This window comes from Symsagittifera roscoffensis, chromosome 9, assembly GCF_963678635.1.
Source record: "Symsagittifera roscoffensis chromosome 9, txSymRosc1.1, whole genome shotgun sequence".
Lineage (NCBI taxonomy): Eukaryota > Metazoa > Xenacoelomorpha > Acoela > Convolutidae > Symsagittifera > Symsagittifera roscoffensis.
In genome coordinates, this window is record NC_087070.1 from 5,891,301 (window position 1) to 5,914,820 (window position 23,520).

The 23,520-nt window shown below is 34.9% G+C and overlaps 2 protein-coding genes across 4 annotated transcripts in view; one reads left to right on the plus strand and one right to left on the minus strand.

Moving 5' to 3' along the window:
- The window catches only part of LOC134854482 (uncharacterized), a 43,219-nt gene that overhangs the window by 874 nt on the left and 18,825 nt on the right, over nt 1-23,520 (minus strand). For both annotated transcript variants that reach the window (XM_063870744.1, XM_063870745.1), the window contains exons 9-14: nt 18,932-19,087; nt 13,965-14,124; nt 13,430-13,544; nt 10,991-11,261; nt 10,580-10,699; nt 7,678-7,899 (exon numbers count right to left, since the gene is read on the minus strand). In XM_063870744.1, coding sequence (XP_063726814.1) covers nt 7,678-7,899; nt 10,580-10,699; nt 10,991-11,261; nt 13,430-13,544; nt 13,965-14,124; nt 18,932-19,087 — 1,044 coding nt within the window. The remainder of the gene's footprint in view (nt 1-7,677; nt 7,900-10,579; nt 10,700-10,990; nt 11,262-13,429; nt 13,545-13,964; nt 14,125-18,931; nt 19,088-23,520) is intronic.
- LOC134854484 (AP-2 complex subunit mu-like) overlaps nt 19,470-23,520 on the plus strand; it is a 193,351-nt gene continuing 189,300 nt past the window's right edge. Inside the window, exon 1 of one of the 2 annotated variants that reach the window (XM_063870748.1) lies at nt 19,470-19,502. The gene's annotated coding sequence lies outside the window, so the exon portion shown is untranslated. The remainder of the gene's footprint in view (nt 19,503-23,520) is intronic. The other variant, XM_063870747.1, reaches the window with a different exon arrangement.

Here is a 23,520-nt window from a genome sequence, read left to right on the forward strand (position 1 = left end):
AGCTTTGGTCGCTTTTTGCTCCGACTTTCGATACAAAAGTAACGGAATATTTGTGCAAGGGGTGGGGTTTTTTCTTCAGACAAATTTCGACTTTTTAACTAGCCATTTTTGACGGATATTTTTTATCATTCGAAAAGTATTGTTCTCATGACCTCAAAATTGAAAAGATATTTTACCTGTGATCATTTTTCTTTAAGTTATGGGGGTTTAAAGATTGCCATTTTGGCCAATTTGGGACAATTAACGCGCGATACATTTCGCGCTTTAAACTCGTAAGCGGAGAGTTAATCCGTCTTAGAAATCATTCCAAATTGGTTGAAAGAAGCTTATCTGCCATAGTTGATTTGTTACAAGGAGCGAAATCTATCTTTTTGTACTTTATATGGCGCGTGGGGGAATGATTTTAATTAAAAAAATTCAAATTAAAAAAAAAGTTTCATTTTGTTTTATTGTTCCGACTTTCGATACGAAAGTAACGGAATATTTGTGCTCGGGGTACGTTTTTTTTTCTTCAGACAAATTTCGACTTATTAACTAGCCATTTTTGACGGATTTTTTTTATCATTCGAAAAGTATTGTTCTCATGACCTCAAAATTGAAAAGATATTTTACCTGTGATCATTTTTCTTTAAGTTATGGGGGTTTAAAGATTGCGATTTTGGGACAATTAACGCGCGATATATTTCGCGCTTTGAACGCGTAAGCGGAGAGTTAATCCGTCTTAGAAATCATTCCAAATTGGTTGAAAGAAGCTTATCTGCCATAGTCGATTTGTTACAAGGAGCGAAATCTATCTTTTTGTACTTTATAAGGCGCGTGGGGGAATGATTTTAATTAAAAAAATTCAAATTAAAAAAAAAGTTTCATTTTGTTTTATTGTTCCGACTTTCGATACGAAAGTAACGGAATATTTGTGCTCGGGGTGCGTTTTTTTTTCTTCAGACAAATTTCGACTTATTAACTAGCCATTTTTGACGGATTTTTTTATCATTCGAACAGTATTGTTCTCATGACCTCAAAATTGAAAAGATATTTTACCTGTGATCATTTTTCTTTAAGTTATGGGGGTTTAAAGATTGCCATTTTGGCCAATTTGGGACAATTAACGCGCGATATATTTCGCGCTTTAAACGCGTAAGCGGAGAGTTAATCCGTCTTAGAAATCATTCCAAATTGGTTGAAAGAAGCTTATCTGCCATAGTTGATTTGTTACAAGGAGCGAAATCTATCTTTTTGTACTTTATATGGCGCGTGGGGGAATGATTTTAATTTAAAAAATTCAAATTAAAAAAAAAGTTTCATTTTGTTTTATTGTTCCGACTTTCGATACGAAAGTAACGGAATATTTGTGCTCGGGGTGCGTTTTTTTTTCTTCAGACAAATTTCGACTTATTAACTAGCCATTTTTGACGGATTTTTTTATCATTCGAAAAGTATTGTTCTCATGACCTCAAAATTGAAAAGATATTTTACCTGTGATCATTTTTCTTTAAGTTATGGGGGTTTAAAGATTGCCATTTTGGCCAATTTGGGACAATTAACGCGCGATACATTTCGCGCTTTAAACTCGTAAGCGGAGAGTTAATCCGTCTTAGAAATCATTCCAAATTGGTTGAAAGAAGCTTATCTGCCATAGTTGATTTGTTACAAGGAGCGAAATCTATCTTTTTGTACTTTATATGGCGCGTGGGGGAATGATTTTAATTAAAAAAATTCAAATTAAAAAAAAAGTTTCATTTTGTTTTATTGTTCCGACTTTCGATACGAAAGTAACGGAATATTTGTGCTCGGGGTGCGTTTTTTTTTCTTCAGACAAATTTCGACTTATTAACTAGCCATTTTTGACGGATTTTTTTATCATTCGAAAAGTATTGTTCTCATGACCTCAAAATTGAAAAGATATTTTACCTGTGATCATTTTTCTTTAAGTTATGGGGGTTTAAAGATTGCCATTTTGGCCAATTTGGGACAATTAACGCGCGATATATTTCGCGCTTTAAACGCGTAAGCGGAGAGTTAATCCGTCTTAGAAATCATTCCAAATTGGTTGAAAGAAGCTTATCTGCCATAGTTGATTTGTTACAAGGAGCGAAATCTATCTTTTTGTACTTTATATGGCGCGTGGGGGAATGATTTTAATTTAAAAAATTTAAATTAAAAAAAAAGTTTCATTTGTTTCATTGTTCCGACTTTCGATACGAAAGTAACGGAATATTTGTGCTCGGGGTACGTTATTTTTTCTTCAGACAAATTTCGACTTATTAACTAGCCATTTTTGACGGATTTTTTTTTATCATTCGAAAAGTATTGTTCTCATGACCTCAAAATTGAAAAGATATTTTACCTGTGATCATTTTTCCTTAAGTTATGGGGGTTTAAAGATTCCATTTTGGCCAATTTGAGACAATTAACGCGCGATATATTTCGAGCTATTAACGCGTAAGCGGAGAGTTAATCCGTCTTAGAAAGCGTTCCAAATTGGTTGAAAGAAGCCTATTTGTCATAATTGGTTAGGTACAAGGAGCAAATTAGATTCTTTTGAACCGAATATGGCGTGTGGCGTGATGGTTTTCATAAAAAAATTTAGAAAATTTTTTTTTCACTTTTTTTAAATTTCATTAAATTTTTTATCTTTATTACTGCTCCATAAACCTTAAAAGGCAGTCGGAACATTCAGGGCTTCGCCCTGATACGAGCAGTCTTGTTACATTTAATTTTTAAATGTTATTACTGCTCCATAAACCTGAAAAGCCAACCGGAACTTTCAGGGCTTCGCCCTGATACGAGCAGTCGTCTTGTTTAAAATAAAGTTTAATTTTAAGCTATTTCAGCAACGCAAATTTAAAACACACTCACTCAAAAATCATTTTGATAAGTTAAAACTACTCACAAAACTATGTTTTCTAAAACAAGTTACTTAAAGCTAGGGTATGTCGCTCAACCATTTAAGTTTATCGACAAAAATTACAAGTAATAAAACACTCAAGTGCTTCAAAAGGCTTTGATAGCTATGAGAGATTCGCAAAAAAAAACATGAAACCTTCAAACAAAAAAATTCAAATGATGGAACAGATATAATCAAAGCTTTGATTGCTTCAATCGGTTCGCGAAACAAACCTTTTAGAGCAAGCCAATCAACAGATGAAACTATGAAATATTTTTCAAGGAATTTGATAGGATGGATCGTTTCACATGAAGTTGAACAAATTGAAGTTGAAGAAAAACAGCAAAATCAATTACCCTTGATACGCACTTTCGGTACAGTTGAATTTCGCAAACAACTTGCTCGTCCAAACTCAGGATGTTCTTCAAAATGGTTTTGAATGCTTGAATTGAATCATAATTTTTTTTCAAAGCATTTGCGAAAACGTTTCTCATAAAACTAATCGCAAAATTTTTGAAGCAACCAGTTTTAAACAATTAAACATTTATTTTTTAAGTTGATCTAGAAAACTTGATCTGTTTCACAAATATTTGAATTAATCCAGCAAGTATATAAATGATCAAGAATAGCCGGTTACTGCGCAAGTAGCAAGCACAGAATGTTCCGACCACTGTCTTAGAAAATACAACAAAACTTAAGTGTCGTTATTTTCGGCGTGGTGAGATAAATATAGCTGAACAAAAAACTAGAGACTAAGCATAATCGACACAGTAGTAGTAAAAGAAGCAAATTGAACAACAACTGCAGAAAAATTACTAGAAAAACGGAAAAAATCAAAAAAAAAATCACGAAAATTTGTTCGATTTTTTTTTTGAAGTTTTGATTCAAAAGAGGCGCTGAAATACTCAAAAAACTAACGTACTCGAGTAACACTAGGTTTTTACGTTTTAAATTAAGCTATAGTAAGCTTTTAACCCATTAAACTAAGATCTTGTAGGCCTGCCGGCTCGCTTTATTCGCTTGAATTCAGACGAAAAACCAAAACTTCCAAACCGGTTTCTCTAGACACTGGGATTTTTTTGGAAACTTTTGATGTTCTTCGAATCACACTCACAAGAGCTTCAATGTGATACATCACTCAAATCTCTCCAATGATTGTTAGTGGTAGCTGATTTTGCGCGGAAAACAAAAAACAGAAAAAAACTAAAACATTTTGTTCCGACCTTTTCGAAAAATGGGGAGGAACTTTGTATGCGGGTATGTTTTAGTTTTTTAAGACTTTGTAGACTTTTAGTTTTTTTAAAACAGTAAAGATCAGTTAAAACGTAGTTTTTCAAAAGCTTCATCGTTCCGAGAGCTTGTATGAAAGGTTCGTCTTTAAGCAAAGCTGTTAAATCAATCTAAATGGGCATCAGTTTTTTTATCGCTTGGATTTTTTTGCGAACTAATTCAAACTATCAGAACGAATTGGAGTTTCTTCAAATTTTATTGCTTAAGTTCTTACACAACCACTGTAAGATATCAAAAAGTGTTCCAATATCTTGTTTAAGAATCCTTGAATTATTGCGAGCAGCTTAAGTAAGGAAGCAACTTTTACAATTCAAGAGTTATATTGTTCCGACCTTTTTGAAAAATGGGCTGGAACTTTGTATGCGGGTATAACTCTTGAATTGTAAAAGTTGCTTCCTTACTTAAGCTGCTCGCAATAATTCAAGGATTCTTAAACAAGATATTTTTGATATCTTACAGTGGTTGTGTAAGAACTTCAGCAATAAAAGTTGGAGAAACTCCAATTCGTTCTGATAGTTTGAATTAGTTCGCAAAAAATCCAAGCGATAAAAAAAACTGATGCCCATTTAGATTGATTTAACAGCTTTGCTTAAAGACGAACCTTTCATACAAGCTCTCGGAACAATGAAGCTTTTGAAAAACTACGTTTTAACTGATCTTTACTGTTTTAACCAATGGAAAAATGAACCACGACATTAACTTGGTTTAATAAAATCATTTGTTTTGCAAAAAGTTGAATTTTTTAAGCAAGCTATTGAATCATTAAACCATGAAAAAGTTGAAATTGTTTTGAAAGCAAACTTTGTTCTCGTAAGCACTTTCGAGCAAGCTCTTAGAACGCTGAACTGTGGTAAATTTCAAGCTGTCAGATAGCTTGAATTGCTTAGCGGAAGTTTCTAGTTTGTTTTGATAGCTTGAAATATAGCTTTTGACTTAAACAAGGACCCTAACTATTTTCGTTTAACATTGTACCCTATAAGAAAAGCTTTGCACAGAGGCTAAGCTGCGCGCCGCAAACACTAGTGAGAACACGACAAAAAACAGCTCTAGAACTCTAAAAAATGCAATAAGAAAAAGTCAGAATAAGCCTCAAATTAGAAAAAATTCGGCGACATCTCGGACTCGAACCTACAATCTACTGCGACTTAGAAACTGTGAGTCTCAAGCACTAACCACTCAGTCACGGACACTTAGTCCATCGCAAACACTAGCCACAAATAAAGCCAACAGATGCTAAGAAAATTCTTATGTTACAGATCGTGATTATAGCAAAAAGGCACAAGTGAATACTTATAATGAACACTTTTATTTGCGAGTTAGGTTAGAAAAAAAGAAGGCTCGTACTAAAACACCAGCTACTCGCTAGCATAAACATTACTCAATAGAGGTCTTGGCGTATAGTTTACAAAAGAGAGATGAGCCCTCTGACGTCGCAAGTCGAAGCACAGTTAATTGTTCATTTTCTCTCGCTTTATTTCTAAATTAGGACAAAATTAAGTATTGCGAAAAAGAAACATGGGGTAAATAAAAACCCTCCCACTGAAACACAGTTTTCATTCTATTTCCTCCAATCCTACGCATTCAAAAACTGAGAATTGTGGGGCCGATAAGACTGATTTTTGAATGTCGACTTCCTGAATTATCAAAACAAAAATCATTCAAATACCGATGATTGAAAACAATCAATTGGAAATTTCTTCCTAATGAGAACACAATCTATCAAGTTTTATTGAACTTGCCTTAATTTCTACCCGAACTCTTAGTTAAGCAAAGATAAAAAGATCATCTAGTATAAACAAAAGTCAAATTTCGTGACAAAAGTAGATTTGAATTCGATTTCTTTTATCAATCAAAACAATATGATTCCTTTTGTGACACATTTATTGTTTATTTCCAATTTGATTTTAGTTCTAAAGAGACAAAAGCAGACAAGAGGGCTATTCTCATGCGCGAAGCAACGAAAGCGCGAAAATTCTCAACCAATCAACGCCTTTTACTGATTTTATCGCTTATTTCCTTCGAATTTATGAATGCTGAATTCTGATTGGCTCACGTCACTTTAGCGCATTCGGTCCTTCGCTTATGAGGGATTCCCCCAGCAGACAATCGTCACCAAATTGAATAACACTTAAAGACTAAACATCTCGCTTTTTAAAACCCAAACTCAGTTCAGATTTCTTTAGGGATGTTCATTTTACGTCCAAACCTGATTGTAGAAGTGAGAAAACCGAACCGGAGGAACAGAACAAAACCAAAATAGAAAAAAAACTGAGTAGAAAAAACCGAAAACCGAACTGAACCGAACCAAAATAAGCAAAAACCGAACCAAAATTCTTTTTGAGCAAAGGGCTCACCGCTACGTAATCTACCCAGAAAAAATATATCCTGATGAAATTTGCTCAAACTAAAGCTGTTGAGCCACTCAAACCAGAACATCTGGCATCATCGGGAATAGATCCGCCGACCACCTGTTGATCGTTTCAAAATTACGGACACTGAACACTAAATCACAGCAGTAATATTTGTTATTATAGCTTTTCAAAAATTTCTGCTGTTTTTCGAAAATTTAGGCTTTGAAATAATGCCAATAGCTTAATTAAGATTTAAAACAATCAGTTTCTCAATCACTCAAATAGCCCAAATAGTCTACAAACTGAAATATTCGGATCCTTCTTTCTCAAAACCGAGAGAATATTTTGAGATTTTATACAAGCCAAAACAAAAAACAACAGAAATTCATGATGCCAAAAAAAATCCAGAAAACTTCAAATAACCACCGTTTTTTTACGACCACCTTTTCTCTTAACTTGTGAACAAAAAACACAAAATTTCTTATCCAGTCTGTTAGAAATATTAAGGCAACTTACTATTCAGCTAAGTCTTCAAAACGAAAAACGCCGTAAGGATCGAAAGGCTTCCATATCATCCAAAAACTGCTGTTTTCAAGCTAAATCCAATTGCTTTTATTAGTTGCCTCATCATTGTGCTCCCGGGACTTTAAACAGGCCAGATAGACTTCAATGTCCGCTCAAGCTATACGTTTTTTTCTTTTATAAAATTACAGTAGTTGGAATATTGTGCAAATTGCACAGCAGCCGTCCACTTTTTTTATAATTCTAAATAGTTCTTACCAATGCTTTTATTTCTAAATAATTCTTAACAATGCTTTTAATCATGAATAATTCTTAACAATGCTTTTAATTCTGAATAATTCTTAACAATGCTTTTAATTCTAAATAATGCTTAACAATGCTTTTAATTCTGAATAATTCTTAACAATGCTTTTATTTCTAAATAATTCTTAACAATGCTTTTATTTCTAAATAATTCTTAACAATGCTTTTAATTCTGAATTATTCTTAACAATGCTTTTAATTCTAAATAATTCTTAGCAATGCTTTCAATTCTAAATAATTCTTCGCAATGATTTTCATTCTAAATAATTCTGAACAAGGTTTTTAATTCTAAATAATTCTAAACAATGCTAAATAGAAGCTGTTTACCATGTATTCTTTCTCTTTGAAGCTGACCACAATGCTTCCCTCGTGTTCATCAGTGCGCCCCATTCTGGGGTCACTCTCCAACCCCATCATACTGACCCCTGGGTCAACATCTTCACACATTTCGTCTGCATTCCCAATCTCACACACGTCAGGAAAGCTTCGCTTTTCAAAGAGGGAATTCGTGAACCCATAATACATCATCTGCTCGTTGATAAGTGCAACCTAGAGAAAAACTAAAACACTCGATTCTGATTTGGTGAAAATGGCCTGATCATTAAAATCTTTGGTTCAATTATGTTTAAAATTCACAATAAAACAAGGATAGCCGGTTGCTGTGCAAGTAGCACAGAATGCTCCGACCATATTCATGAAAATAAATAAAAAAATAAAAAAAGTTTTTCTAGTTTTCACGAAATCAAAAGTCAAACCTGGAAAACCTAAATCTGAGTGTAAAAAAATCTTACGATTTTTTTGAAAAGAAACGGTAAAATATCAGCATGACCTATATAAATGATAAATCCCTTTGTTCATTAGCACTTGAAAAATTTTTTGATTTGATGTAAACTTGATTTGATGTTTTATTCCTGGACTAAAAGCTGGCCACAAACTTCCATAAAGCTATTAAATTTCATGGATCTCATAAAAAAAACTTTGCACTAACTCAATTCTGTACATATCATTTTTAGTTGCTTCGCCGTATATTCAAACTTCATATTGAAAATAAGGCTTAATATAAAAAGCATAAAACCGCAGTAGCAGAAACTTGAGAACCAAGTATCTGAGTCTACACAAAAGCACAATTAATTTGTAAGCTGCCGATCAAACAAAATTTATATGAGATATAAAAGTAAACTGATCGCCGCCAAGATTGAGACCAAGATAATCAACTTGTAATTGCATTGCTAGCACTTATTAGTGTGTAATAAAGGTTAGCAACAGTGAGTCGCATCATTAGCATCAAAAACAGCGGCAGAGCAGCTGCACTTTCTAAACACAAGCGATGAAACGGAAAAAATAGCCCAAAAGAAATATAAAAAATACAAAAAATTACATAAAAAAATAACTTTCGACTTGTACCGGAAACGAACCCCCAACCAGCAGATTCAGAACCTTCTATTATCGCACGCACCTGCACCATGGCTGCTTGACAATCGTCTACACAGAGGCCGAGCTGTGCTCTGCAAACTCGAGCGAGAACACGACAAAAAGCGGCTCTATAAAGTGCAAAAAGAAAAGGTAGAAATACACCTCGAATTAGTAAGAAATCGGCTACGTCTCGGACTCAAACCTACTGCAACCTTAAAATTATGAGTCCCACGCACTTAGCACTCAGCCACGGGTGCTAAACTAATGACAAACACTAGCCACAAATAAAGCAGAGAACAGATGCTATACAGTTTTTAATGCTACAATGAAATTTCCATAAGTGAGCACTTTCAACGAATACTTTTATTTGCGAGTTAGGTTAGAAGAAAAGAAGGCTCGTATGAATACACTAACGCTCCCAAGCTCACTAGTGTGATCACTAGCAACCAATATAACCGGTACAAAAGATGCCATTTAGTTGCCAATGCTTAAAAATGTTGATATTTACCGGAGCAAAACCCCTGAACTTGAGATTAGGAATCTTAAATCCTCACAACTGCACCATGGTCGTTGACAATGGCCAAACAATAGCCACCAACTAATCAGATACAACAAATGTCATTTAATGGCCAATGCTATGTCAGTAAAATTTCCACTGAATGATCACTTCTATTAGCGAGTTCGGTTGGAAGAAAAAGGACTTTGTAATATGACACTACGCTAACTCGTGCAAATAGAAAAAGTTATCAGATTTTAATAAGTTTATCATAAAACTTCGAAAAACTTTCTCCACACTCGTTGATTAAAATATGGTTAATATCGACTAATAAGTAATAAAAACTGATTAAATTCAGTTTTTGTGATGTCGAACTTAAACAGCAAGGACTTAAGGAGTACGTTGAAATCACCCATAATGGCAGGTTATCAAAAAAATTGGACACGGCTGATTTCGGTATAAACATTACAATATGTTAGTAATGATTAAATCGTGGGCCCAATTTATGTCTCACTCATTCTGTCTGCTTCATTCACTGGGAAAACTCTCAGAGTCAGTAAAAGTTCAGATATCGAAAAATTACATCCTCAATGGCAATTAAGCACAGGAGGATTACAGCTTGTAAAAATTTTAATACGCAAGGTTTTATAATTTCGAAGGCCATCAAGAGCGTCTGAGACTCCAATTAATCATTTTCGGCTGCTCTTTTTTCGCATCAACGAGCTCAAAAACGATTGTAATTCAGGAAAGATCAAAACTTCAAAGTAATTCGACGACTAATTTAACTGCTATGAAGCTTAATTCATTAGGACATAGCCAACAGACAGTTGAAAACGAGTCATGAATGAAAGGAAATAGAATACTGAATTATTTTTTGAAAAAACTTCAAACTTCGAATTATATGGCCATATATGAATGATTGACTCTTTTTCGACAAAATTGACCCAATTTGAGAAAACTGGGTCAATGGGTAAATTTTATATTTCGCTTGGAAATTTCGAAAGTAAAATTGATCAAAATTTTCGTGACCTTTGATTTCTTAAGTTCACTTCATTTCCGTTGTTAGGAAGGCAAACTCCGCTACCGAACAACAAAAATAAAAAATCAAACCGCAAAAAATCAATATTGAGCCTGAACAAAATTTAGAATTTTTTTCATGAAAAATAAAACCGATAGAAAATCAACAAGGCCTATAAAAGAGCATTCACTACGTTTATGACACTTGAAAACTATTTCAGTTTCAAGATATTTTAAAATATCAACATAACATATTATCAATGTTGTGTATCGTATCAACTGTAGAGCTCGAAAGTTTCTGACCTTAAATTTTGACCCTTTTGAGGTTGCAAGTTGAATACATTGATTCTCGATGGCCTGGCAGAGGTAGCTGCTGTTCATTTTAAACACTGCTTTCCGAAAATCAGGCTGATATTTGAACTCCTGAAACAACAAAATTCGTTTTTGAAACTTAAAGTCTCCGTTTTCTGGTCATTTGCGTTTTGGTGATTGGACAGCTTAGTTTGCCTTGCGTTAAGCAATCGAATTTGAAATTAACATAAAAAGTTGTCAGTAATCCAATACCATAGCCCTGCAGAGTAGGTCTTTAACATTCAAAAAATAAATCTGAGCAAAGACAATTGAATCAACGTAAGCTCTACTTTGCATCAGAGGAGGAGGATTTTTTTTAACTTATCCAATTTTTCTTGTAGCTCAATTTTGTTCAGACAATACCTGGACGTATTCAGACAGTTTCGTTTGAGATCTTTCTTCAGATATTGAACCACTAAACTGTGCTGATTCTACTTCTTCGTCATCATAATCAGTAGTTGTTGTTTTTGTGTGTTTTGAGCTAGTTTGCAGGATGGTTTTAAGTGGCTTGTCTATGAACACGCAGTAGTCTTCGATATCTTTTTCTGCATTCGCATTGCCTCTTAACATCTCCCACAGAATAAGTCTCTTCTGGGCCCAAGGGGGAAACCAGAGTCGTCGGTAGTTGTGGAACCTACAAAATAGAGAAAGAAAGAATACATTTCTCTGACATAAATAAATGTACAATCAGAGCATCAAAACCTAAGACCTGGAGAGGACAGACAACGGGATCCTAGGATCCACTAAGCGTCTGTCCCTACAAGCAGTATTGGCTCAAGCGTACAATCTCCTCTCCCCTCCCTAAGTGCTTTACCGTAGAATGCCCTCACCAAGCATGTATTAATTCTGAAAAATAACTCAAACGCGCAAATAGTAGTGTTTTTTACATTTTTATGCGGGATTGCATTTATGTGCTGTTAATTACATAGATTAATGCTTTAATTCAATTTTCTTTAGTGAAACTGTTCATTTTGAACGAATCTAGGCAATACTCAAAGTTAGTTTATGATCTGCAAGTTTCCCGGACTAGAAAGCAAGATAGATCTACTCCTTTTTTTTGCAAAAATTGCACAAAAAAACAACAAAGCCACATAAAACCAGTTAGTCAAAACTGCTAATAACCCAATTACTTAAATTAGTGAAAATTACACATGTCGCTGGAAATCTAAAAATCAAATACCGCTTTCGAAACAAAACTGATCACGTTTTTTCGCGCCATTTCCACAATCGTAATTGGAGATATTTACTAAACTTTCAGCAGGTGAACTTCAATTGAACTCAAGAAGTTCATTATACCTAAGTGCATCAATATTTTAAGAATTTTTCCTGCAAAAAAAAAACAAGAAAAAATAAGCAAGACCTATTTAAGAGTCTTCACTACGTTCATTACCATTAAAAAGAACCATATTCGAAAAGGAGCGTTCAAAACATTTACCGAACGTCAATCAAGCAGACAACTCTTGGAAAGACGTCTGTTGAGACGATAACAAGATTGTCCTGGAAAAACGTTCGAGCTCTACAAAATTGCAACTCGAAGTTTCATAATACCTTTTAACACAAAAAGAAACGAAATTTATTTTTACCTTTCAAACGGACCAATATAAGGAGAATGAGTCAATTTTACATCATTCGACATACCAGCTGAAAATTGAATGAACCTTTTGAGCGATCTTTCATTACACTTCGCATACACAAGCATAATATGCCCGATAATGCTACTGGAAAAAGCTGAATTCGTAAAATTTTGAGTCTACAAAAGTTCTTAAATGACACACGCCAATTATGAGTCTACACAATTACTAAATGACGCAAATCAGTTATGACGCATTAGCAGTACCAGTCAATTTGAAGAAATGAAAATTACCAACTAACATGTCTCAATTTATAGAGCGGACGCATTTTATCTAGTATACGAAAATTTCATTAAAAACATCCAAACCTGCCCAGGTTCGAACCCTCTTATTTTATTGCGGGTCTCCTTTCCTACCTTTCCGTCATACCTTGAAGCTAAAGTGCTATTTGTAATACAAAAGTCTGAGTTAATATCCTAAGCCACTTTCAAAATGAACACATTTTGTCGCAACACTATTTGCGTTGCAACAAGATTTGCAACTTAGGTTGGAAAAAAAAGATAGTTCATATTATAACAAAAGCTTTGCTTGTGTAAATAAAACTTACCCAATTTTAAAAAAAAAATGAGCCAGGAGGTTATTTTTTCCTCCTGCTGGAAATTCCGAAAACTGAAATACGTTTTTGAAATTAAAAATCAAAAGATCATTCAATTTTGCACCAACTACATTTTTGTAATCAGAGAGCCTAATTCGCCTTGCATTTAGCAAATTGTCAATCAAATTGTTGAAAATAAATTTAAGTGTGAACAAATTTTGACAGTTTCTTGAAAAAAAAACGAAAAGCCACGCGACCTAAATAAGTGATTAATCCAGGTTTAATAAATTTTAAAAGTCCATGACAAGGAAAGGCTAAAAAAAATGGCTGACATACGGTATTTTCCGACAATAAAACTAACGATAGTCCAAACAGAAAAAATAGTTTTCCTTAAAAAAAATTCCTTAAAAGAACTTGTTGTCCCAGGCATGGACTTTATCTTTACGCTTTGCAGGAAAAATGAGTAGCTGGAAAATGACATGCAAATAATTAACCCGATGAGTCTAGCCGAAGTCCTGTGAACAATTTTTTTAACGAGCAAAAAGTCTTGTATCAGATTGCAATACCCTTGCTAATTGTGTGAGTAACAGAACTCCGCTTGTTCAATTAAATAGAATAATTAAAAGAGCAACTTACCGGTCCCTGAACGCCAACGTATTCAAGTGCAATTTCATCTTGAAGAAATTCGCTTTGCTCTCCTTGTGCAAGAAGCTCAAGTTGTGTCCTAACATAAGCAAATAGGGAGGCAAACCTAAACGAAAAAACTACTATTGACCCAAAAAAAGGTAACAACTATTCAGCTATTTGGGCGAACCAGCGATTTTATAGTTTTAGATCCAGAGGCTAGTTTGTCAAGAACTTTCTGCACTGAAAAAACTTTACCCACCATCAAAAAACAACAATGGATCATGGTGAGTCTCGAACCAATTACTTTTAGATTGAAAGGCCGATTCAGTGTTCGCTTTTTTTTGAGTCTAAAAAATGACAAATACACCACAATACATTTTATGTGATGAAACGTTCTTAGTTTTTTTTCAAATACTGCAACTATAACTGATTTCTGTTTTTATTTAAACAGTATTAAGAGACAAATCAATGAATGAATAACACGAAGGAACTACTAGTATTCAAACTACAGACTTATGCGAAAAAAATCAAACATAGTCCAAACCTCTTTCAAACAGAGTCCTGTGGGCCGACTTGTACCACTGGCGGGAAAACTGCTTCATTCTAGGGTGAACACTTTGGTCTATTACAAAGTGTTTCACTATGAATGCGATGGCAAAGAAGTAGACGTCGAATTCAACTAGCATTTTCCATTTATTTCTGCTCTAAACACAAAATTGGTGATCAATGGTTTAGCATTCAAAACGGAAGTATCAAACAGTATTTTTAAAACATTCTGATCAAAAACTATAACTGATGAAAAGTTATTTAAAAATGCACTTGTTTATTGTTACAGTGGGGAAGTTCCACTTGCAAAAACACACGAAATAGGACAGCGAAAAGGAGCAAAAATTACTATATTTTATTTCAAGATCAAAAATCAACCTGATACAAAGGATTGCTGGTGACAGCAAACTAAGTATCCAATGCCAATAAAACCCAGAGCCACCAGTGGATTTAGGGGGGGGGGAGGAGGGACGAACACCTCTTTCCCCTCAGCGATCGACCTCCTGCCGTCCCAAGGGATTCGATCCCCTGCTAGCGGCGCAGAAAATTTGGTCAAAATAGAGTCAGTATAGAGCTCGGAATATCATTTTGGTGTACCTAAAAAAAAAGAGGTCGATAAGATAAAAATTCGAAAGTTTTTTTGAAAAATCGCCTCCTGGTTTTTTAGAAAATCTTTGGTAATCCCTTGCCCAGTGCACAACATATTCCGCGTCATTAAAACATCCTAAATTTGAAAATCAAAGGATTAAAAACTAGGTGGGGAAATAAATTGGCATATAAGTTGTTCATGGCATTCATGTTCCGACTGCCGCAATCCTTGCGAAAATACAGCAGCAAAAACGACGATACAGAGGCGAGCTGCATTTTGCGAAAACAAGTAAAAATGCCATGAATTAGCTATAAAAGGTTAAATATAGAAAAAAAAAGAATTAGCAGTACCAGTCAATTTGGAAAAAATAATAATAAATTCACCAACTAACATGCCTCAATTTATAAAGCGGACGCATTTTAACTAGTATACGAAAAAGTTCATTAAAAACACTCGGCGCTGCTCAGGTTCGGACCCACTCATTTTGTTGCGGGTCTCCTTCCCTACCGCTACGCTTACGCTACAGATCCATCATATTTTGAACCTAAAGTGCCATTTGTAAAATAATAGTCTGTGTTAATATCCGTAGCATTGGCTGTACTTAATAGCTGGTTTTTGATCAAAATGAACACTTTCAAAAGGAACACATTTAGTCACAACAATATTTGCGACTTAGGTTGGAAAAAAAGATAGCTCATACTAAAACACAAGCTTTGCTGCGAAACTGCGAAAAGTATACCCCCATCAACTCCAGTCAACCCCACATTAACCCTCTCACACCACCTACTTTACATTTAAACACCCTCATCACTTCAGTTTAACGCCCCCCGCCACCCAACCCCGTTCATCCATAAAAATCCCCCACCCCGTGACCCCAAACGTGAGGTAAGGATTATATGTGGGTGGAAAATACACTGAGGGAAGGGGTGAACGTGAACGGAGAAATGGAAGCATATACACGAGCGTTATAAAAATGAGTAGTTTCAGATTTCGATTAGGCCATGAGTAATGTAGAAATTTAGAAAAAAAAATGCCAAAAAATATGGAGATTATAATCCATTTTAATCATTTATCATAGACTTTAAAAGGACTGATATCCATTATAATGCAATTCAATTGATTGTGTTCCTACGGTCTCATTGTCTAAATTTACAGCGACAACATTTTTCCATTATAATGAATTTTAATCCAAAAAACTCCGGTGGGGGTAAAAAAAAAATGACGAATAAACAGAACCAAAGCGAAGCTTTGCACCACTTATGATACAACATGAAAATAGCAGTGCAAGCTAGCAGACAGGAAAAAAGCCACTATTTCCAAAAAAAAACGGAAAAACCACAATTTAGAAAAAATTCAAAATGTTGTCAATTGACGGCAATTCAACACAATCGACGGCAACTCAAAAAAATCCAAAAAAAATTAACAAGCGGCAATTGAGCTGACGAAACTTGAATATTTTCCTGTAAAACCGAACAACTAATTGTTGTCATAAAAATTTGAACTATAAATTTTATTCTGAAAATTTCAGCACTTTGTACGATCCGGAATGAAGCATAAAACTTATGTTTTCCTTAAAATGACCCCATTTTAGGTCATTAAACCGATAAATCATAAGCCGAAACCATTCAAGCCTAATATAGTTTTTACACAAAAAAAAACACACAAACAGCAAAATAAACGAAGTCAAGGCGAGTAAAATTAAAAATCGCAGGAGTAATTCAAAACAATAGAAGCAACTACATTGAAACTTGCGTTAAATTTAATTCTACGATGTGGCAACTAAGCTAAAAAAAACATAAGCAGACAAACTATAGGCTGACTTTTTGAAAAGGAATATTTCATGTTTGAAAAAATCATTCAGTTAAATAAAAAATTGTTAACCCGAAATCAAAGTCTATATTAGCATTTGATAAGCTATGAAACTGCGAAAAGTATGCACCAGAAGTGCACAAAAACGAGCAAGAAAATGTTGTGGGTTCGAAAAAAAGTGGACTGGCTCTTTCTTTCCCGTACCTGTGATTTTTTACAATTGAAATGTTCGTTCACAGTAACAGATTTACATGAAAGTTGATATGCGGACAATTTAAGCCATAACTAACCTTATTAGTTTTCATACTCAACAATGTAAAACCACTCATTACACCAGAAAATTGATGCTAGTGTAGGTGGGGTGGGAGGAAGGAAAAACAGCCAGTGAACTGCAGAATATGACACTACGCTGGCTAGTGTAACAAATGGAGTATGAACTATGCATTTCAAGATCTCGTTAAATACATGGATCAAAAAATTTTCTGAAACGGAATTTATTTCATTATATTTCAAGATCTCGTTAAATACATGGATCAAAAAATTGTCTGAAACAGAATTTTTTTCATTATAATGTTGTATGAAGCAAATCGCTCTTGTAATCATATTAATAGCATTTGCTATTACATGGCTGATACTGCCTGCTGCCGAAAAAGGCCACCGAAAGTAACACTAAAAATTGCGGCTTGGGTTTCAAAAAATGTTGCTTCGCAGTATAACACTACGATGTGTTTTTGTAATTATTGTTGTCAAAAAAAAAACACTGGTTTTAGAGAGGGAGCCAGGAAGAGGCTTAAATTATCTAATATACTAATTAACTATTCTTGAGTACTTTAAACCATACAGATAAAAATTTTCAGAGTGTTTTACACAGAGGCGAAGCTGCGCTTCGCAAGCACTTGCGAGAACACGACCAAAAAGCAGCTCTATCAAATGAAATAAGAAAAGGTAGAAATAAGGCTCGAATTAGCAAAAATTCGGCGACAAGTAGGATTAAAATCTGCGCCCTACTGCAATCAAGAGACTTTGAGTCTCACGCACTATCCACTCAGCCATGCAAGTTTGTTAACTGACAAACACTAGTCACAATAAAAGCAGCTACATATGCTAATAGATTACCAATGAGCAAAATTGGCATCAAATACAAATAGACTCAATTTTGCGAGTAATAATTTGGAATATAACAAACTGAAGGCATCCACACTAACTTTGTATATAACAAATCAGTTCAATTTTTCGGTTCATTTGATGAATTAAAAATTCATCAACTGTTTTAACTTATTACTTTTCGAATGTCAACGCACATGCTATGAAAAAGCTGTAGAGGTGTCTCAAAAGTGGCACCAAAATTTGCGACTTAGGTTGGAAAAAATAGAAGGTTCGTACTAATACACTCGCTTCGCAAGTGTAAAACACAGAGGCGAAGTTGCACTACGCATTCACAAGCAAAAATATGACCGAAAACGCTACTGGGAAAAACAAATGGAGTAAAAATTTGAGTCTACAAAGTTTATTAAGTGGCGCACGCCAATTATGAGTCTACATAATTGCTAGGTGACGCGAGCCAATTATAAAACATTAGCAACACCAGTCAATTTGAAAAAAAAAATTACCAAATAACATGCCTCAATTTACAGAGCGGACGCTCTTTAGCTACTATACGAAAAAGTTCATTAAAAACACCCGACCCTGCCCACGTTCGAACCCTCTTATTTTGTTGCTGGTCTCATTCCCTACCTCTACGCTACAGATCCATGATACCTTGAAGCTAAATTGTTATTTGTAATATAATAGTCTGTGTTGATATCCTTAGCATTGGCTGTACTTAATAGCTAGTTATTGATCAAAATGAACACGATGAAAGTGAACACATTTTGTCGCAACAATATTTCCGACTTAGGTTAGGAAAAAAAGAAAGTTCATACTATAACACAAGCTTTGCTAGTGTAAACAGAACATGATAAAAATTATTCAGATTTCTAAATCAAAAATTAAAATCGAACTTCAAAATCAATTAAAATTGAGTATGAAATTACAAAATCAGATTACAATGAAAGGCTGCCAATCAGTAGCGGATTTAGGGGGGGCGCCCCCCCCTCAGGGATTCGACCCTCTGCCGACCCAAAAGGGTCTCCCCTTTGTATTATTTTGAGATATCCATTTTGACTGGCTGCCCTTAAAATTTTTCTAAATGCGCCTTTGGCGCCAAACTATACTTATTTTGAGGGGGAAGCGCGCGCCGAAAAAACGCAATTTTTTTGGTCGAAATTTTCCAAGAAGAGCCTAAAATCGCTTTTTTTTCAGCGACGCAGAAAATTTCGTCAAATTAGGGTCTTTATAATGTTTTGGAAGAGACCTTAAAAAAAGGTCGACAAAATTTTCAAATTTTTTTTTGAAAATCCGCCGCCCCCTCGAGAAATTCCTAGGTATGCGCCTGCTGCCAATTAAGATTCAAATTTAGGTGAGTTTATGCTTTCAATCCAGTATTTTGTTGCCTGTCACTGAGAACACTACGTCTCTTAATTTGTACACTCCTAATTAGCAAAAAAAAAGGTTACTTAATTGGTTACCGTGCACATGTTACGTCTCAATGTATCCATGAGATTGTTGCAGAGAGGAGCGAGAGATAGAGGTAGGTTGAGGAACTGAAGAGTCCACTCACACTTCTGGTACACATCATTGTCATTCAGAATAATCACATCCAACTTACTATCCGCAAATGCAATCTAAAACAAAACTAAAACAAGTAAGGATTGGACACTTTGGGCTTTCACAGCCCCCCCACACCTGCAAAAAATTTACAAGTGACATGTTTTTCCATATTGTCGGCTTGTTATGAAAATTGACATGCAGACTGATTGAGCCATTACCAACATAATTGTTTTGCATACTTGGCCTTTGAAAACTACTCATTACACCATCAAATTGATAAATTGATGCTCATTCGAGGTGGTTGGGGGTAGAGTTCTGGGTGTTTAACTAAAAGAAAAACAAATGTTGGGAAAATTTGATAATGGTGGATGACATCCAGGGTAGCTTTTCATATCGAGGGCAGCATCATTAATATTTCAAAGACCGAGTAACTCTGTTTATTTGTTAATTTTTTAGCCTAATTGTTGTGATAAACTTATTAAATAGTTTCAGATTTGGACTGTACACTGAGATAATTCTTACACCTTACTGGGAGCTGTCATGATGTTGAACATTATCAAAGAAAATATTAACCAACTGTCGAACGATATTGATCCATCTTTGAAATCAATTCTGCAAGATCTTTTATCCCATGTTGAAACTCAAAGCGGCACCATTGCAAACATGAAAAACGAATTAATTTTTCTGAAGAAAAAAGTAAATGATCTGGAGCGCTATTCCTCAAAAGATTGTATCATTATTAACAATTTACCTCTGCGGCATGGCTCTGATTATGTAGAAGATGTAATCGCATTCTTTCGTGAAGCAATTGACATCTATGTGCCTCGTGATTCCATGGTAGCGTGTCACCCTCTAGGCCCAATTCGCGACATCAAAACCCCCCAGCCATTATTGGGAAATTTGTCTATTTTGATGTCAAAGACCATATCTGGGCAAGGAAGCATTTTTTACGACATTATCTCAATCAGATCAATAAAAAACCTGTATACCTTTTTGAGAGACTGACAAAGAGAGATTCGGATTTACTCGACTATATGAAAGGCCTTAATTTGAAAACAACAACGAACAACTCCGCACCGCAAGTCTTTATAAAGCGTGAGAACGGGAAGGTGTTCACTCATAATGTTGCAGACTCGGTTGATGCGAAAACGTTGCTTGCTTCTGGAAAAGCGCAAATTTTAGCAAAGAAGAGAAAATCAATTTTTCAATTAGGAAATCAAGATGCAACGATGAGGCTAAATGTCAACACGACAACGCCAAAACGAGTGTCTCCGCCAACTCCCGGGTGGGATCAGCAAATCCTTGATTATGTTAAAAAGCACAGACATGGACCTGAAAAAATTGTGCAGTATGTTGATAACTTAGCAAAACAATCTCCTCAAACTGAGCTTCATTCTTATGTTAGCAATACTCAAGTGTGTTTACTGTAGAAGACAGTGGTTAACTATTTAAGACAAGACAGCCTCAGTAGGGACTTTTATTCAATCTCATTTTTATTTTATTTCGTTTTAAGTCCCCATCGTCATTTACCCAATTTCTTGAGGATGTTTCATTACTAAATGTTAACGTGCGATCACTTAAATCTAATTTTGAAGCCTTTAAAGTAAGTCTTGAGCAACTTGCAATAGCCCCATCTGTTATCGCTGTCACTGAAACTTGGCTGAACCCTAATGATTCAGCCGAGTTGTTCAATTTGCAAGGATACAAGTTTTTCTCGAGCCCTCGGCTGAGCAGAGGTGGAGTAGGTTTATATATACGAACGGAGCTTAATACAAGCCAGTTAGTGGAGGTGTCTGCAGGAGAAATTTTAAAAATAGAGGTTGTAGCAGGTGATAAAACGGCAACGGCTGTAACTGTGATATATCGTCAACCGTCAATGAGGGTCGAGGATATTGTCCACAAACTAGAAAAGGTCTTAACCGAAGCCAAGTCGAAAAAGAGACATGTGATTATGGGAGACTTTAATATTGTTATGATGAAAAAACACAAGGCAAGAGATGATCTTACTGAAATGTTCAGTTCTTTCGGTTATCATTTGTTGTCACCTCTGTTACCGACACGAGTAACTTCAAAAACAAACTCTTGTATCGATCATATTTGGGGAAATATTGGAATTAACAATAGTTGCATACACCGCTGGGGTCCAGCCGATCATTTCATCTCTATGCCAAAATTGGTTAGTAGATATAAAAGAAAATTTAGCTTTAGAAATATGAAAGTTTTTGAAAATGATGATACATGGTTAAGGTTTGCGTTCCTCTTACAGTCCAAACTGAAGGAAGTTGATGGTACCTTATCCGATTTGGATAAATCTGCTGAAAATTTCTCTGAAATAATTCTCAGTTGCATTGATAGATTTGCTCCCTCTCAAACTCGTTATGTGCCGAAAAATAACAAGTCCTGGGTGACAAATGAAGTGAAAAAAGTAGCAAACAAAAAAGCATCCGCATACAGGACATATATACAAAACCCTACAGAAGATAACAAGATCAAATATAACTCATTACGAAACAAATCCAATGCCCTGAATCGGAAATCATTCAGAAGATTCTGGAGATCTAAGCTAAATACAACAGACTCTCATAAGTATCACAAAGCGGTTGCAGCATATCTTGGAAAACATAAAAATGTAACGTTGCCAGATGATATAAATGAAAAAAAAATCAAGATATGAACAATTTTTTTGTAAATATTGGTCCAAATCTAAGTGATAAAATTCGAGTTGCAGATCCTATTTCATTAGAAAATGTTGATTATTCAATGTTCTTTCCGAGTATAAAGGAAACAGAAATAGAATAAATAATAACAGAATTACCAAATAAACTCAGCTCGGGTTGTGATTGCATCAATACAGCAATAGTCAAATTATGTAAACCAATAATCACGCCATGGCTCACGAATGTTTTCAATACCTGCTACACAAATGGGTGCTATCCGAAATACTTAAAAATTGCTAAAGTTTTTCCGATTCATAAAGGTGGATTGCAAGACGAATATGGAAATTATCAACCCATATCTTTGTTATCAACGCTGTCAAAAATCTTTGAGAAGACAATTCATATCAGATTAAGTAGTTATTTGGAAAATTGCAAGTTGCTCAGTACAAATCAATATGGCTTCCGTAGTAAATTAAGCACAGTTAAAGCGGTTCTAGATCTAACAGAAGAGGTTCGTAACCTGAGAGATCAGAAGAAAAAAGACGTTATGTTAGTTTTATTAGATCTGAAAAAAGCTTTTGACACTGTCAATCATGAGATCTTAATTGATAAATTAGATCGGTATGGAGTAAGAGGAAAGTCTCTGGAAATTCTAAGAAGTTACTTGTCTAATAGGAAACAGTATGTTGTCCTTAATCAATTTAAAAGCGAATTGAAAGACGTTTTGTGCGGGGTGCCACAGGGTTCAGTCTTAGGACCGTTGCTTTTTTTGATCTATATCAATGACCTTCCCAGAATTGTAAGAAATTGCCGACTTTCTTTGTTTGCTGACGATACATCTGTTATTTAAAACAAAAACGCTTCCCTTGATGACTTTCAAGAGGATCTAAATCGAATAGATAATTGGATGAAGTTTAATAAACTTACCGTAGAAGGATCGAAGTCTAAGCTACTAATTTTTTCAAAATCCAAAGCTGATGCTATATATTTCGCAGACACTTGTTTACAACCCGTTGCTAGCTGCAAATATCTAGGCATTGAATTGGATAATAAACTATCCTTCAAAGATCATATTGAGACTATACGGAAAAAATTAACCCGCTTCTGCGGAGTTGCATACCGGCTTCGTAATGTGATGACCATTTCACAAATGGTCATGTACTACAAAACTTATGTACAATCTTGTGTTCAATATGGAGTTCTTGTTTATGGAGCAGTTTGCAAAAGTGCATTAGATGTTATTCATAAACTACAAAAACGATTTTTTCGTATAATTTTCCCAAAAGTTATCGTGACTCGATAACGGAAATAATGGCCAAAAGCAAAATTGCTACTGTATACGAGTTACATGTATATGAAATTCTAAAGAAAATAGTTAATGAAGAATTGTCTCAGAAATGTGAAACTATTTTTTATACAACGAGGTCATCAGTAAAGGGTGCTCGTATTTTACCATCAATGAAAAGTAAGCTTAAATATAACTCTGTTTCCCATCGTGTTGCCAAATTAATCAATATATTAGCCAATTGGTGTGTAACTATACCTCCTTCCTTTGAAACCCATCATTCAAAAAATGCTTTCTGTCATTCAATCTTAGATTCATATATAATAGGAAATTGCCATTTGATTGATAAATTATATCGCTAGACTTGAACTAATCCATTCTAACTTCCCTGAGTGCTCGGTTAGACCTGATAACCTCTCGTCGAAGGTACCAGGCAGTGGACTCTAGGAAGGGGAGTTAGAAAAAAGCGAACAACTGGATTACCAGCTCTTAAGAACTGGGCCCACTTGCTCGCTAGTTAAATTAACAGTCATTATTTCGCATCCGCCCGCTGTCAGTTGCATAC